The 17,816-nt window shown below is 44.6% G+C and overlaps 1 protein-coding gene across 5 annotated transcripts in view; it reads left to right on the forward strand.

Annotated features, from left to right (window-relative positions):
• The window catches only part of MKI67 (marker of proliferation Ki-67), a 66,695-nt gene that overhangs the window by 36,596 nt on the left and 12,283 nt on the right, over positions 1-17,816 (forward strand). For 2 of the 5 annotated variants that reach the window (XM_068257536.1, XM_068257535.1), the window contains exons 13-20: positions 539-1,359; positions 2,558-2,603; positions 4,685-4,768; positions 6,466-6,606; positions 7,938-9,901; positions 12,561-12,603; positions 13,493-13,576; positions 15,545-17,548. In XM_068257536.1, coding sequence (XP_068113637.1) covers positions 539-1,359; positions 2,558-2,603; positions 4,685-4,768; positions 6,466-6,606; positions 7,938-9,901; positions 12,561-12,603; positions 13,493-13,576; positions 15,545-17,548 — 5,187 coding nt within the window. The remainder of the gene's footprint in view (positions 1-538; positions 1,360-2,557; positions 2,604-4,684; positions 4,769-6,465; positions 6,607-7,937; positions 9,902-12,560; positions 12,604-13,492; positions 13,577-15,544; positions 17,549-17,816) is intronic. The other 3 variants (XM_068257538.1, XM_068257539.1, XM_068257537.1) reach the window with 3 other exon arrangements.

Genomic DNA, 17,816 nt, shown 5'->3' on the forward strand with positions numbered 1-17,816 from the left:
TTATTTGTATGTTTTGAAAATATATTAAATTTTACAATTTTTCGACATAGTGCCCCTTTAAGAGAACCAAAGTTCAATGGGCTTAATTCAGACATAACTATCGCTGTTTGGTAGCTTGCAGATTACTTAACGTGCACCAATAGCCATATAAGATACTAGTATTCAACTCAAAGTTCATTTTGGTAATAACTCACAAACTTTAATATTTACCGGTTAGATGTACATCTTCCTGGTTAGTGAATTTGAAAAATGTAACAATGTAGTTAGTAAAAATTATATCAACTGAAAAACCTGTACAGCATTGACTGACTTTAGTGCATGTATACACCTGGTATTTATGATATTGCTTCCTGAATTTAGCCTATTGTCTAGTTTACATACACACCGTCACATTTTGTTTATTGGTAAAATATTTTTGTACACTGATGTTGAATTATGTGCTGTCACGGGACTAGGTATATGGAGGGCCACCAAATCCTCTTTATCCCATCTTAATATTTTTGTGAAGGTTTAGTAATGCCTTTTTCTTTGCTTTCAGGTGAAATGGTGGTTTCGCCATTAAACAGCCCTGCCACAACTCAGCGCAGACGATATGGTAGAGATGCAGTGTCCAGACTTCTTGATTCTCCGGCATCACCAGGGTTGAGTAAAAAAGTTGAGCCTTCAGAGGAGAGCAAAGGAAAAACTCCAAAATCTGGAAAGGACAAGAGGAAATCTGTTGGACTTACTGGAGTGAAACGCATCATGACCACTCCAAAACAGAAAGGCCAACCGGTTACTGATCCACATGCCCTGCGAAAATTGTTGAAGACACCAAAAGATCCTGCTTCTCCTCAAGCTTCTACCCGAAGATCTGTTAAACTTGAGGTACTTGGTATTGCACAACTTGTGAAGACCACCAAGGCGAAGGCAGCTCCTGTAGCAGACCTCACAGGTGTCAAGCGAATCATGAAGACTCCTAAACAAAAGGGAGAAGTTGTTGAAGCACTCAGTGGTGTAAAACGCATCATGCGTACTCCTAAGGAGAAAGGACAGGAAGTGGAGGACATGACAGCAATAAAACACATTATGAGAACCCCTAAAGTAAGGGGAGAACCAGTAGAAGACATGGTGGGAATAAAGCGTATAATGCAGACACCCAAGGAGAAAGGACAACCGGTGGAGGACCTGGTTGGACTAAAACGTCTCGTGAGAACTCCCAAGCAAAGAGGACAACCAGTAGAGGAGATTGATTTAAGCCACTTAATGGAAACCCCCACAGACAGTGCCCAGTCTACTGATAGTGCTCGTCCAATAGAGGAGATATTTGGCATAAAGAACTTGGTTAGGACTCCGCCAAAGAGATCCAAAGCTCAAGAGGTAATTTTAGCTCCTACAAATTGTACTTGCTTAGATCAGCTTTTGAAAATGGTTTGGAAGTCTATTGCGAGTTCTCCAATCCACAGCTTACCATACATACTCAAGTATAAGCAGAAACCCCAACTTTTACCTTTAAAAAAAAAAAAAAAAAAAACCTGGGAAAAATGTTTGACCCTTGAATAGGCCATGGCTGGCCACAACCATATGTTAGAAAAGCAGCATAAATTCAGCAGATTGCAATAATAAGCTAGAACATAGACCTACAGTGGAGATGGACATGCAAAGAGCGCCTTTTGTAAAGTTTAAGCAGGAATACAGATAAAGCAAGGAATGCAGAGCCACAGTCATGTATGTAAAACTTGATATAGAAATGCAAGGACTCTCACCACTCAGACGCTGTCCCTGTATGCCTTCCAAGGCTACAACTCCAGATGAGGCTAGCTGGGACCTCCCATGGAAATGTCAAGTGTGTGTGTGTGGTCTTCCTCAGATGATGCACCACTGTGTGCATATAGTGGGGGTTACTGAAATAGTGGCTGGAGTATAAGCTAAGACTCCCACTTTTGGGCTGCTTTTTTGGCCCAAACATTAGGCTTATACTGGAATATATACAGTAGTTTTTATGATTAGTAAAGCTTAAAGTCACTGTGAAGTGATCATGGCGAATGTGTTCTGTAAGGCAGCTTCTCCCAATGCTGATATAGTTCTGTAGATGCTGTCTCAAATCTGGGGATTTTGAAAGTGTGGTCTCCATGTGGTTACTAGCATATAAATATTGATTCCTTGATGGCATTAAAAATGGACATTAAACAGGTGCTTCTTCACACAAAAAAATCTAGTGTATGTGTTTATAATTGCCCTACTTCCTCTGGACTACAGTCCACAGAAAGGAAAGAGCTGGCCGTTAAGTATTGCTGTAATTAGCAGTAGCAATAAGCAAACAAAAGGACAATTTACTTCAAAAGATTTAGTCTCACCTTCCTCTAAATACACGGGGGGGGGGGGGGGGAGGGGGGGGGGGAATGACAGCTACTGAAACCAGGACAAACTGCAGAAAAAGCTGCTTGAATCCCTTTAATATGTGAGGAAACGGCGATTTAGTTGCTGCAAGGCCTAAAAGGGTTTTAAATTAGATTTTTTTTTCTGCATCTTTTCATACTGACAGTACAGCATCATGTATTTTTATTTTGTTTTTCAGGCTTTTGCTGCCGAAGTTAATAAAAGTGCTTATGAGGCCGCAACATGTAAGTATGCATGATAGTTGTGTAAAGCTAGTTAGGTTATTATATTGCAGTCAGTCTGTTTGCTTCTGGCTTTCACATACAGCAGGCAATGTATAGAACCTGAAAGCCAGCATTTCTACTTCGCTCTTAAAGATTCCTCACAGCGTAAAAGCTACTATCCCAGGATCTTTTTTTTAATTTTCTTTTCTTTTTTTTTTTTTTTGCACATCACTGAAATGGTTAAACAAAGCACTTTGTCCTGCTATTCAGCTTCAAATCCGCATCCAACCTGGAAATAACAGTATCTTTTTTTTTTTTTTTTTTTTTTTTTTTTTTTTTTGCATTCCAATGTTGATACATGTGTGTAACAAGTGAAAAGCTCTGTGAAGCTCTTTGCTTCAAGCACACCAACGGCTCAGAACAGCTAATTAGAAGATGTTAATGTAGAATAAAAAGCAGTTTGAATAAAATGCAATGGCAGGTTTCAGGGCCAGATAAACTACACTTTGGGAACTTGTAATTTATAAACAAACAATATTACTTGTGCACAAAAGCAAACATAACTGTAGGAGTAATAAAAAGTAGGAAAAAACATTGTTTAATGTTATGTCTGAGTTTCGGACCACTTTAAGCTCCCTGCACACTGCATGTGATTCAGATTCCGTTTTTTACATCAGATTCCGATTTTTAATCTTTACTGCATGCTGCGTTTTTTTTTTTTTATCAGTTTTTCTGTTGAATGTATTCAGGGAAAATCTGAATCGAAAACTGTATTTGCAGGGAGCCTGAAAGACAATGAAGCGAGAGAAAAAAATGATTTGTATGTGTAGTACAGCTAAGAAATAAAACATTAGGAGCAGAGACATAAGTCTAATATTGTTTCCAGTACAGGAAGAGTTAAAGCCATTGATCTCCACGACTTTAAAGTCGCAGAGAGCTCTCTTCTGAAGCTTGTTGTCTTAACTGTCAGTCACTGTATTTTCTTTTTCTTTGCAGAGGAGTTAAATAGTTCACTGGCCTGCTCTGTAAAATGATTTAGAATGCTGAGTAGTGTGTAAACTGCAAATATTAGAGAATGATGCAATGTTATAAAAAAAACTATTTTCTTTGCTACTCATGTTCTAGTAATTATCTGTACTACACAACCAATTCATTATATCATAATTATTTTTTCGCTTCAGTGTCTTTGTGTTACTGTGAAGGTACTATTTATTAGGGCACTGATTTTATTGAGGGAAATGGTGATTTCTGCTGGACACCTATTGTGCTCCAGATCCTAGGTTATCAATAGTGGTTCTCGTACCCCTGGGGGCGTACTTGGATTGGTTTTGAACCAGTCATATTCAGACACACAACAGTATAGTCAATGTAATACAATTAGTTTTTTTTTTTTTTAATTATTAAAATGCACTGTTTGCTAAACCTAAAATTAAAGTGTGGGGGTGGAGGATACATGAATGAGGCTCATAGTGGGCTAGATTACTTGCTCCTGAGCCTCAACTATGTTTTGTCTTCGGGGCCTCTACATATTCCCCACGATACTCGGCCACATACTCTTCCAGGAATTTGGGGCAAGCAATGGCACTACATTTAGAACTGCTCAAAGTGCACATCCACTAGTGTTTCGTTTCGACGCTCACACCTGTGCAGTTCAGAATCGATGAGAGACTTGGAACTTCCTGGGAGGTCAGGGTATCGGGAGGGACCCCGAGGACAAGCAGTCAGGACACTCCCTAAGCCCTCTTATTCAGGGGTATTTTACATTTCATTGCATGAAAGGATGTTTCAAAATCATTTATGCTCTGAGCCAATATGGATGGTCAATAAGGTGCAAATCCGAGTTAATGCCGGTTTATGTAAATTTATGCTGCTTGAAAATGGACCAATCGTAACCTGCCAAGGTGGCATTTGATTGGTCCATTTTCAAGCTGCATACACTTAATTACAGTTTGTATAATTCTGTATCTGCCTCACATTGACCATCCCTACTATCAGATACGTGTCATGGGCTGCTTTATTTTCCAGCTTCAGATGCACTTTAATTCCATTTACTATACAGTTTATTTTCATACGATCTCATGTATCCTTTCTTCTTATCATAGCTCTTGCTGAGAAATCCAGTACGCCGGGCAAGAGAGGAAGACCTTCCAAGAGACTTTCCCTTCCAGCTGTAACTTCGACTACAGGTAAAACGCACTTGACCTAAATTGTGTGATGCCAGTACACTGCAGCATTTGGCTGCTTCTAAACACTTCACCTTCTTGGCGGCTAATTAATTCTGCCAAATAGACAGAAATACATTTTTTTTGTTTCATGTAAAGCTACAAGAGTGGTAGCTACATGAAACACTAGAAGGCACATGTGTCCCTCTAGTGCGATCGTTGCCGGCATCAATGGCAAACAGGGGAAAGCGTATATAACGCGTTCCCCTGTTTGGCTTTTCCTGTTCGGGCTGACGTCAGACTCCTCCGATCCAGCCCTTAGTGCTGCCCGGAAGTCATTGGTCCGGGCAGCGCAGGGCTCTGGGGGGGGCCTCTTCCGCCGCTGCGTGCGGGTGATCGTACAGCACTTTACAGAATAGAAATCGCTCCACCAGGGGCTGAGATATCCTCCGGTGGCTTACCTCCGCTAAGGAGATTAATGCAGTGAGAGCATTCTCATGTCCTCAGAGTGGGAGGGCTACTCTGACAGACTGTTGGAAAGGATTATTGTGTAGTTAGAGCAGGTACTAAAACCAGCCAGCTCTTCCCGGCCTTTTAGATGGACTTGTGGCTAGTGCTAGACTATCTGTCATTTACAGTCTGAAATAGGCCTTTTATTGCCTTAATAGATAAACCAGCTCAATTAGCCTCTTGTGGCTATGAACTTCTTGGCTGTGGTGAGTATAGACCCCTTCACACCTGTGGGTTTCACATTCTTGTAAAAAAAAAAAAAAAAAGGCACCAGGTAATTTGGACGCAAGTTGAAGTCTCTGAAGTGCACACCAGAACACTTGCCTGCGGCGTTTGACCACTGGGCTTCATGCACAACTTGTCCATTACTCTGTTGGTGGCATGGATAACGGCACTGGTTTTTTTTTTTTTTTTTTTTTTTTGCGCAATCACACTGGATTTGGCACTGTTATGCGGTGGAGTACATAAAACAGTATGCCTATGAATACGGTTTGGCACACAGGTTTGTTCACTGTAAGGATTAATTTGTTTCTTGACATGGAGCCCTCTCTATCATCTGAACAGTTTGGAAGTACTGTGTATATACTCTCATATAAGCCTAATTTTTCAGCATAAGAAAATTGAAACGTTACTCCCTCGGCTTATGTGCGAGTCAGTGGAGCAGAACGGATGGTGGAGCAGGTTTTGTTACTGGCAGAGGAGCATAAGAATCGTGCACTAGTGATCCTGCTCTTACCAGCTGGCTCCCTGCTGTGTCTGTGCCCCCATCCCCTTTAACATGGTGTGCAGAGTGCTCTGTTCAAGACTACCTGTGTCCCCTATCTTGTGGAGTGTGCCAGCGGCGCAATGATCGGGGATTCTTCCTGTGTGGCAATCTGTCTCATATCTATGACTTGAGACACGGCTGTATAATCCTGGTACACATCTGGCTATGGGAGGGGGGGGGAGAGAGAGAGAAAGCTGACTCGTACTGGGGGAACATCGGCTGCGGGTGCTCACACATTTTCCTGATTTCTGAAGGAAAAGTGGGTACCTCAGAATAAACACTGATCGGCTTATATGCGAGTATATACGGTAGTTCCTTTTTTTATATGTATTCAGTACAAGACTAAATTTTTTTTATTTTTTGTTTGTTTTGCTACTCCGTATCAAAAATTTATTTTCCTTTTTTGTCTTAACTTTTTCTTTATTTTTTTTTTTTTATTTCCAAGCAGTGACTGATGTGCAGAAAACTATGGCAGTGACAGAATCTGAGATTGCTCAGGAGTCTGTGATGAGTATCAGTGAGGTTATTAAATCTGCACAGAAGAGAGGTCGACCGTCCAAGAGTGCGCCTGCTGTTCCCGCGCCCGGTGAGTTGCTTTACTCATTGGCCTCAATTCACTAAGATCATGCTAGAGATAAGGCAAGAGAAAACTTACCTCCACACATGAGTTATCTTACCTCTTCATTCCTTAAGTTACCTCCTCTGTAGTTAATTTACCACCTCTGTAGTTATTTTCACACACAGTTAACAGCCTGTCTTTAACTCTGGAGTTATTTTAAGGATTGGAGAGTTAATTTAAAGACAGAAGAGTTAACTTTAGGCTTGCCTGAGGTAAAATGTTTCCTGAATACTACATGCCTTATCACCATGGTAACAACTCTAGAAGAGTTATTAAAGACAGGAGATAAGTTTAGTGAATTGAGGCCATTGTCTGGGATTACCACTTCTGCACCCATATTGCTAAAGGTTTTTCTATTCCACCATGGATGCTTTATTTGAGTGCATTTATAAACGTAGTACTATTATATTTTTTTTTATTTTTTTTTTTTATTTGCTGTCATAAAAACACATTTTGTCTGCTTAAGTAATACATTTATACCAAAATTCTTTAGATCTGATAATGTAATTTTCATTAGTCTGGATACACATCAAATACCCAGTCATGTTCAGGAGAATACATTTCAAATGCCTAATTTGGTTCAGCAAAGTGAGTCGTCGTCCCCCCCCCCCCCCCTTAATTGCATCAGACTTTTTGGCCATAATTGCCATATATTCAGGCGTATAAGACGCCCCCCAACTTTTCCAGTTAAAATATACAGTTTGGGATATACGCTCCCTATAAGACTACCCCTCTTGACTGTTAAAGATGTGTATACTGTACTATATGTACTGGTGCTATACTATATAAACAGGTACAGATGCCGCTGTACTGTATGTGGTACCCAGTACACAACAACCAACCAATCACGGCAAGAGATGTACCTTAGCGGCAATTGGCTGGTTGTATACAAAGCCTTCCCAGTGAGGTGCCCCTTCACCTCGTCATCAGGACCACGTCAGGTCTCTTCTTTCCAGGAATCCTGGCGAGTGGATTTTTTTTTTTTTTTAGCTCCCCCAGCCCCGATCTCCCCCGCCCCCAGCATGCGGCAACCGCAGATTTTCTGGTCCGGTTAGGAAGTTTCAGCACCCGCCTTATAAGAATACCCCCGACTTTTGAGAACATGTTTCCTGGGTTAAAAAGTAGTCCTATTTGCCAGAATATACTGTAATTGTGGACACTGCTTACCATGAAGGTCAAAGACAAATGGTTAAGACTGACTTATTTTGTATTTGGAATTGTTTTGTTGATGCAAAAGCAATTGAGTTATTTTTAGAAATATGAAATCTAATCTCCCAATTCTACACATTTTGCTGCAGAAACTCCTAAAGAACCTGCTGTACTTGAATTGACTTCATCTTCTCAGAGAGGAAGACCAAGAAGTGCTATTGAGGCACCAAAAGATTCTCAGATTTCTGATGTGACCTCACCTTCCCGTAGAGGGAGACCTCGAAGCACCATTGAAACTAAATCTGTTTCAGTAGCTGCTGAGAGCTTGCCACCAAAAGAATCTGAGGTGAGTTCACCTACACAAAAGGGAAAACGGAAAGAGACTGTAGTAGCTGCCACAGCAATTGTTCTAGTCAGTGAACTAACATCTCCAACACGTAGAGGAAGACCAAGCAAGACTGCTGAAGTGGCCAAGGAATCAGTCCCAGTTTCTGATGGTGAGGTGACCTCTCCGACACGCAGAGGAAGACCTAGCAAGACTGCTGAAGTGGCCAAGGAATCAGTCCCAGTTTCTGATGGTGAGGTGACCTCTCCAACACGTAGAGGAAGACCAAGCAAGACTGCTGAAGTTGCTAAGGAATCTGTTCCAGTTTCTGATGGTGAGGTCACCTCTCCTACACGCAGAGGAAGACCTAGCAAGACTGCTGAAGTGGCCAAGGAATCAGTCCCAGTTTCTGATGGTGAGGTCACCTCTCCGACACGCAGAGGAAGACCTAGCAAGCCTGCTGAAGTGGCCAAGGAATCTGTTCCAGTTTCTGATGGTGAGGTCACCTCTCCTACACGCAGAGGAAGACCTAGCAAGACTGCTGAAGTGGCCAAGGAATCAGTCCCAGTTTCTGATGGTGAGGTCACCTCTCCAGCACGCAGAGGAAGACCTAGCAAGACTGCTGAAGTGGCCAAGGAATCCGTCCCAGTTTCTGATGGTGAGGTGACCTCTCCATCACGCAGAGGAAGACCTAGCAGGGCTGCTGAAGTGGCCAAGGAAGCCGTCCTGGTTTCTGATAGTGAGGTCATCTCTCCTACACGCAGAGGAAGACCTAGCAGGGCTGCTGAAGTGGCCAAGGAGTCCGTCCTGGTTTCTGATAGTGAAGTGACATCTCCGACACGTAGAGGAAGACCTAGCAGGGCTGCTGAAGTGGTCAAGGAGTCCGTCCTGGTTTCTGATAGTGAAGTGACATCTCCGACACGTAGAGGAAGACCTAGCAGGGCTGCTGAAGTGGCCAAGGAGTCCGTCCTGGTTTCTGATAGTGAAGTGACATCTCCGACACGTAGAGGAAGACCTAGCAGGGCTGCTGAAGTGGCCAAGGAATCCGTCCTGGTTTCTGATGGTGAGGTCACCTCTCCGACACGAAGAGGAAGACCTAGCAAGACTGCTGAAGTGGCCAAGGAATCCGTCCCAGTTTCTGATGGTGAGGTCACCTCTCCAACACGCAGAGGAAGACCTAGCAGGGCTGCTGAAGTGGCCAAGGAATCCGTCCTGGTTTCTGATGGTGAGGTCACCTCTCCGACACGAAGAGGAAGACCTAGTAAGACTGCTGAAGTGGCCAAGGAATCCGTCCCAGTTTCTGATGGTGAGGTCACCTCTCCAACACGCAGAGGAAGACCTAGCAGGGCTGCTGAAGTGGCCAAGGAATCCGTCCTGGTTTCTGATGGTGAGGTCACCTCTCCGACACGAAGAGGAAGACCTAGCAAGACTGCTGAAGTGGCCAAGGAATCCGTCCCAGTTTCTGATGGTGAGGTCACCTCTCCAACACGCAGAGGAAGACCTAGCAGGGCTGCTGAAGTGGCCAAGGAGTCCGTCCTGGTTTCTGATAGTGAAGTGACCTCTCCGACACGCAGAGGAAGACCTAGCAGGGCTGCTGAAGTGGCCAAGGAATCCGTCCTGGTTTCTGATAGTGAGGTCACCTCTCCGACACGCAGAGGAAGACCTAGCAGGGCTGCTGAAGTGGCCAAAGTATCCGTCCTGGTTTCTGATAGTGAAGTGACCTCTCCGACACGACGAGGAAGACCTAGCAGGGCTGCAAAAGAAGCAGAAGCCACTACTTCAGTGGAGGTTAGTTCATTCATGTACCACGAATTGAAAAGCTTAGAAGCACTTGCACAGTATTAAATTAACCACCTGCGAAGTGGATATTTATAAACACCCTATTTGTGCACCATTAGTGCAGATAGGATGTTTATATAAACTTCCAATGTGCACGCATGTGTTAAACTTTGAGCCTATGGCATAAGATGGTTGAAAGGCCCGTTTATACTATCCTGATAATTTTGCTGTATATTACATCTGTTTATGCTAGTATTCATCTTTTGTTGTGCGTGACAACACATGCAACAGTGTTGGTTGCAAGATGCTCATGTTCAAACCATCAGGAGCAGCATTTAATTGAATGGCTTGCACATTGTCATTTGCTAATTGTGAAAAAAAAAAGGCAACTTGCGTAGTGTCGTCTATCCCAGTAGAGGTCATCTCTACGTATAGAAAGGGCTTGTACCACTGTAGGAGCACAGAGGCTCTTCTAGTTGTGGACCTTTTTCACCTGCAGTAATGAACTTGTGCTAAGTGAAGGAGTTAGCTGGCACTCAGTTTAAATAGTATTGTGAATGAGTTGAGCTGCATATGTTGCTGCGCAAGGTGTTGACCCCAGTGCCACAGTGTATTCAGGACTGAAGGGATGGGCAGTCAAATATTCGCATAGGTTTATAGAAGTCTGGCACGATAGTGCTGTTTATTGCAAGTGAAGTACAGCATAGAGATGAACTTCAACAATGATGCAAAACAATTATTTGATATACCCATCTCTTGTGGGGGAGGAGGGTCACCTAGCTTCCAAGGGCATAAAGTGCATGCTGGTGTGAGCTAACCTATGCACTTCCCCTTAAAGAGGAGCTGTCAGCCATACGATCTAAGAATTTTTTTTTTTTTTTTAATAGAAGTAGATAAATACTTCCTCTGCTTACATATGTATTGCACTGTCCACAGTTTGATATTTTACAGAGTTTTCTATAATAAAAATAGAGACTCTTAAGAAGGATGTTCTCTTTTTTTAACTGTATGTCTTGAAGCCAATCCTGATGTCACACCCTCCTTTACTCTCCTCTGCCTGATTGCGTATGCATTGCCTGACCTCCTACCAGTCTTCAGGCACTTCCATCTAGCTCTGCAATTGGCCCAATATTTCTCATGCTGAGACAATGTACTGTCATAGGAACAGAGGTGTGTGGGGGGGGGGGGGGGGGAGGGGGGAGAGAGAGTATGGGTGAAGAGGCTTCAGCCAATTAGGCTGCATTAGTTAAAGGGGCACTATGGTTAAATAACTGCCTATCATTTAATATAAAATATGTGCAACTGCCACAATGTTTAGCACATATATTGTGACAGGATGAGTCTATTTTGATATTACATTACCCTTAGAGAGGATTCCTGTCAGCAGAGGAAATTATCCGACGCCAAAACGGCACATACCATTGTGCAGTAGGAGGCAGCGTATCACCTGTCTAAACTGCTGTTTTAATCCCCCTTTGATATTCCGTGAGAGGATTCCTCCAACTCCTGTAACTGCTCACTGGAGCAGTTTTACTACTCATCTAAGCCGCCGTACGTCTCAGGACATTGACGTACGGCTCTGATGAAAAAATGCTCCTGGCTGAGGCATCCCAGCTGGCTCAGGAACGGACACATTGTTGTCCGTTGCTGTGGAGACCAGCTCTCTGCGATGTAGCTGTGTCCTGCATTGTTTTCATCAGAGCCGTACGTCAAAGTCCTGAGACGTACGGCGGCTTAGGCCCGGTTCACACTTGCGGTGGCCCTCCGGAATCGCCGTGCCGGAGCCGCACCGCCTGCAGAACGGACGGAACGGACGCACGGCATAGCAATTAAAGCCTATGCGTCCGTTCACATGGGTCCGTTCTGCAGAGCCGGACTCCGGCCTCCGTTCCAACATGCGCTATTTTTTCATCCGGCCCCTCCGGCAGCCGTATCCGGGGCGGAGCCGGACTGCACCATCCGGCCAATACAAACAAATGGGAACCGGAGGCCGCACAACACACTGGCTGAGAAATCCGGATCTTCTACCCCACTTCCTATGCGGATTTTTGCGGCGATATTGGCTGGGGACACATGGGCAAGCATTTTGGAGTGGAGCAGCACGAGCTGGAGGTGTTGGCAGGATGTTGGCAGCATGTCGGAGGTGGAGGTGAGTGCTAAACAGCAGAGGGCCTGATTCCACAGGTCCCCCTTCTGCTGACCTCCCAGACCCCAACATTTTTTTTTTTTTTTTTACGTATATTTTGCCAAACTGATCCGGATCGCATCCTGATTACCACCTGATGCAACCTGACCGGATCCGGATCGGATCTGGATCAGAACCGTACGGTTCCGATCCGGATCCGGTCAGGTCATCCGGTCCGTTTGGCAAACAACCGCTAATGTGAACCGGGGCCTTAGATGAGTAGTAAAACTGCTCCAGTGAGCCATTACAAGAGTTGGAGGAATCCTCACGGGATATCAAAGGGGGGATTAAAACAGCAGTTTAAACAGGTGATACGCAGCCTCCTACTGCACAATGGTATGTGCTGTTTTGGCGTCGGATAATTTCCTCTGCTGACGGGACTCATCTCTAACTAAGGGTAATGTAATATCAAAATATTTTTTTTTACTTTTTTGGACTTATGTTCACTTTGCCAAAAACTAAGAGCTTAATGTTTGTCCACAGGTTGTGTCTTCTGAATCTATAGATGCACAAGAAATTACAAAATGTAAGTATGCTCATGTTGCCATTAAGTTGTGCCAATTGCATTAAAGTTTACTTTAGGAATATATCAGGACCCTCAATGCAGCATTTGATTGTACTGTGGACACTGGCTAGATTAACTTTGTTGGGGAAAGAATGCAGTTGTCCTTGACCATTCTAAAAGGGAATCTGTGGCGAGAGGGAGGCTGCCATATTTTAAACAATGCCGATTACTTGGCTGTTCTGCGGATCCTATGCCTCTATTTTCAGCCATAGACTTTGAACAAGCATGCAGATCAGATGTTTGACTAAAGGTGCGTACACACCTCGGATTTGCGCAAATGACCCGTCGTTTTGTCGTCCCGAACGATTGGTCATTAGCACAAATCTGACGTGTGTACGCACCTTTAGAGAAATTGTAACCAAGGATTGAACTTGAATCTGATTACTCCCTTTCCCACCAGAAAACTTTACCTTTTTCTCAAATAGATCGTCAGTGGGTTTGTTTGGTTGATATTGTGGTTAAACACCCCCAAACACCCCCCCCCCCCCCACACACACACACACGGTAATCTTTGAGACTCATGGTAAACTCTGGCTCTTACTTACAAAGACAAGTATGCAAACACCTGAAATTTATGCAACAAAGAGCTGTGTAAGGTGGAAACTTGTTTCTGAGCTAATACTTCGTTTTCTTTGCATTGGTCTTCATGAATCCACTTCTGAACATTAATTTCCATGCAGTAACCTCTCTGTGTAAACCCAATGCCTGTGAGATTCTCCATTCTGTACTTGACACCACCCAAAAAAAATGTTCTTTCCCCCACCCCCCCACCCCCTTGGATGCCTGCAATAACTGCTGCAGTGCAAAATGTCATTGTTTGCACTCTAATGATAGATTTCCTCTGTTCCAGCCCCTGAAAATGTTTCCACAACTCGGACATCGAGAGGAAGAACTCCGAAGCGTGCTTCCCTTCCTTCTGAAGCAGCTCCTGCAGGTATGACCGCCTTTTATGTGCCTCGTCGGTGGTGTAATGTCATCCCATCGCAAAAGCTCCAATTCTTATTTACTTGGTTAGTTGCAGCATTATAAAGGCCAGGCTGTAACAAATGCTTGTGGCTGTACTTTTGTGACAATTAAAGGGTACCTGCTATTGACATGTGCATATGTTTATCCCATGTTAAAGTCATTCCTACTTAAAGCACACATGACTCAAGGCAAAGCCTGCCGTAAGGAAAGCACAGAGGTATGTACATGCTGGATCCACATACCTTTGTGTGTTATCTCATAAACCCCTCCACCTTTCCTCCTTAGAGGAGGCTGATCGAGGACCATCATAGCAAGCCTTCCCTCTTCCTGTTTGAAAATGGCCTTTAAAACTGAGCTGTTCATGCAGCTTTTTTGTGTAACTGCTGAAATCCAGCAACCCAATTATACATTTTAAGTTTACCCTACAGTTGTCAGAAGCCGGGAAGACTCAAGACTTCTGTTTTCAAATTACTACTATAGTTTCTTAACCTTCCTGGCGGTAAGTTCGAGCTGAGCTTGGGCTATGCTGCGCAGGAGGATTTCTCAGGCCCTGCTGGGCCAATTTGCATAACATTTTTTTTTTCAACACGCAGCTAGCACTTTGCTAGCTGCGTGTGCACTCCGATCGCTGCCCCTTGGCCCCCCGACCCCTTGCACAGCCTGGCCAATCAGTGCCAGGCAGCGCTGAGGGGTGGATCGGGACTCCCAATGATGTCGTGACGTCATCCCGCCCGTCGCCATGGCGACGGGGGAAGCCCTCCAGGAAATCCCGTTCTTTGAACGGGTTTTCCTGATAGCAGATCGCCGTAGGTGATCGAATAGGGTGGGGGGATGCCGCTGCACAGCGGCTATCATGTATTTAAAAAAATATATATATTTAAACTGCTGCGCTGCCCCCTGGCGATTTTTAATAGACCGCCAGGAGGGTTAATGAACAGGCCACATGACCTCACGCACTGCACGTCTATACCCTTAAATGTGTGGTTGGTTTTTGTTTGTTTTTTACTCGTGTTCAGGCTTAGTCCCTCACTTCTTCTGTTAACTGTTAGACGTGGATGCTGTCTTGATTGAGTCAAGACCAAGTCATTACAAAATCTGTAAGAGGGGTAAAATAGATTCCATAAGGCTGCCATACACTGGTCGGTTGTTGGTAGATCTGGTGGCAAATAGATCCCTCTGATCCAATGTGATAAGAGAGGGATCTAATGGCTGCCCATACACTGCACACAGATTTTGAATCTTTCAGCTTGAAATCTATTCACAACCTGTGAAACCGCCGCCCCTGATCCCCCGGCCAGCTGCAAAACCTCACCTGTCCGCCAGCGCGAGTCCCCGGGTCCCAGCAGTCTCATTTCTTCCAGCGCCCTCCTCTTCATTTACTGTCCCGCCCTGTGACAAGCAGAAAGTTCAAACCGTAGATTGCCCTCTGTTTGAAATTTGCCTTCTCACAGGACGGGACAGGAAGTGAAGAGAAGGTGGCGGAAGAAGTAAGACTGCGGGGACTCGTGCCAGCCATACTGGGGATATATTGCTGCGTCAGTCATCGCCGTATCTAACGCGCCCCTCGCCCGCTGGCGGTAGTTGCGTTTTCCGCCTGGACAGATTAACTGAATCGATCGCTTTTAGGTGGAAATCGATCAGTTAACAATTTCACAACAGATTCAATCAGTGATCTAATCTGCATTTAGACGGGAGATCATTGTAGTGTGTGGGTGCCTATACTTGGATTCCTAGAATTTGGGATTTAAATAACCTGACATTAAAGACCCTAAAGTAGATGACTTCCCCAGAGATTGCAATTAGTGTTTTTTTTTGTTTTGTTTTTTTTAACAAGTGTATGCTCCCACAAAACTCACTCATCCCTTTTTAATATTTAAGGTGAGTTGCATTCTGAAACAGAAAATTTGATCTTCTGTTTTATAATTCTTTCACACAGAAATGCCTGAAGAACCAGTTATAATTCCTGAAGTATCTTCATCTTCTCGAGGAAGGCGCAGTGCTGCTAAAGATCCTAAGGAGTCTCAGGCTGATGAGCTGGAGGTGTCCTCGCCTAGACGAAGAGGAAGACAAAGCGCTGGAGCTACAGATCTCCCAGCTGCGGCTGTAGAAATTACTTCGCCTACACGCAGAGGAAGACCTAGAAGCATGGTTGACGTAGCTCCTGCTAGTGTAGCAGCAACTAAACATTCGGTTCCTAGTGAGGTTACTTCACCTACACGAAGAGGAAGACAGAGTTTGACTACAGGAGAAGCTAAAGAATCTATTTCAACTTCTGTTGTGGAGACTTCTTCACCTCGACCTAGGGGTAGGCCTAGTTCCACAGAGGTCCCCAAGGAATCAGTTTCTGATGCTGAGATGGCTTCTCCAAGTCGTAGAGGAAGACCAAGAACCACTCAAGGATCGGTAAAAGAATCCCTTCCAGTATCTGAGATTCCATTAACTTCTCCATCACGCAAAGGAAAACACCAGGTCACAACTGCAACTACTGAAGTCAAAGCTAAGTCTCCTTTGCGGAGGGATGGGTCAAAGAGTGCAGATGCTGCCCATGAGAAATCTGTGGAAGTTAGCTCACAGGCTCGTAGAGGAAGAGCTAGACCTTCTGCAGATGTGCCCAAGAAATCAGCTGCTGAGGTAGTTGTTGTACCACCGACACGAAAGGGAAGATCCACAAAAGTGGACATACCCAAAGAAACTGAGACCATATCTCCAACCCGTGGAAGAAAATCTAAAAGTGCTGATAAGGCGCCAGTCTTTGTTGTTTCTCCAGTTAGGGGTAGCCCTGAAACTGCGGAAGTAGTGGAGCTTGTGCTTGCTCAAGAAGCACCTTCAACGCGCAGACGAGGTCCTAAAGTCACTGCAGAGGTTTCTAAGAAGTCTGCTGATGAAACTTTGCCGTCACGCAGAGGAAGAGCAAGAACTAAAACTGATGTACCTGAAGAACCTGTTCCTGCTGTAAGTGAAGAGGTCACTTCTCCCACCCGCAGAGGAAGGACTAAAGCCCTAGAAGAACCAGTTGCTGGCGTAAGTGACGTGACCTCTCCTACACGTGCAGGAAGATCTAAAGTTCCAGAAGTGGCAATAGAAGTTTCCTCTGCAAGCGATGTGGCCACAGCTACCCGTAGAGGAAGAACTAAAGCTAAAGAAGCTCCAGAAGAACCTCCTGCTGCAAGTGATGTTACATCGACACGCAGAGGAAGAGCTAAAGCTCCAGAAGCTCCAAAAGAACTTGTTCCTGCCCCAAGTGATGTGACCTCTCCTGCCCGCAGAGGTAGAGCTAAAGCTCAAGAAGCACCACTAGAACCTATTCCTGCCCCAAGTGAGGTGACCTCTCCTGCCCGCAGAGGAAGAGCTAAAGCTCAAGAAGCACCACTAGAACCTATTCCTGCCCCAAGTGAGGTGACCTCTCCTGCCCGCAGAGGTAGAGCTAAAGCTCAAGAAGCACCAGCAGAACCTATTCTTGCCCCAAGTGAGGTGACCTCTCCTGCCCGCAGAGGAAGAGCTAAAGCACCAGAAGAACCTCCTGCTGCAAGTGATGTTACATCGACACGCAGAGGAAGAGCTAAAGCTCCAGAAGCACCAAAAGAACCTATTCCTGCCCCAAGTGAATTGACCACACCCGCCCGCAGAGGTAGAGCTAAAGCTCAAGAAGCATCAAAAGTGTCCACTGCAAGTGTTGAAGTAACCTCTCCTCCTCCTCGCAGAGGAAGAACTAAAGTTCCAGAAGCACCAAAAGAGCCTCCTGCAAGCGATCTGACCTCTCCTACACGTAGGGGAAGATCTAAAGCTCCAGAGGCACCTAAAGAACCTGCTCCAAGTGAGAATGTGAAGTCTCGCAGAGGAAGACAGGCAAACACTGAAGCACCCAAAGAAACTGTTCCTGCTGCAGAGGAAGTGGTTGCATCACCTAAACGTAGAGGACAGCGCACAAAGGCGGCTGAGGGTAAGTGCTGGACCACTCTTCTTTTAAAGCGGTTTAACACCCAGCATTACAACTTTGCTTTAATAGATTGCTTACAGCTTACAAACTATTATGCCAGATTTTTTTTAAGCAGAAATTCACTGAATGGGTTAAACATGACATTTTAGTGTTGGATTTAACTAGGAATCCGCATCCGTTCTTATCTGTAGTTACAAAATGTATCTTTATTTGTAATACAAATAGACCTTTGAAAAGCCTGCCGGGGAAGCCCTCTTTGTTCTCTCAGAGC

Source organism: Hyperolius riggenbachi, chromosome 10, assembly GCF_040937935.1.
Source record: "Hyperolius riggenbachi isolate aHypRig1 chromosome 10, aHypRig1.pri, whole genome shotgun sequence".
Classification (NCBI taxonomy): domain Eukaryota; kingdom Metazoa; phylum Chordata; class Amphibia; order Anura; family Hyperoliidae; genus Hyperolius; species Hyperolius riggenbachi.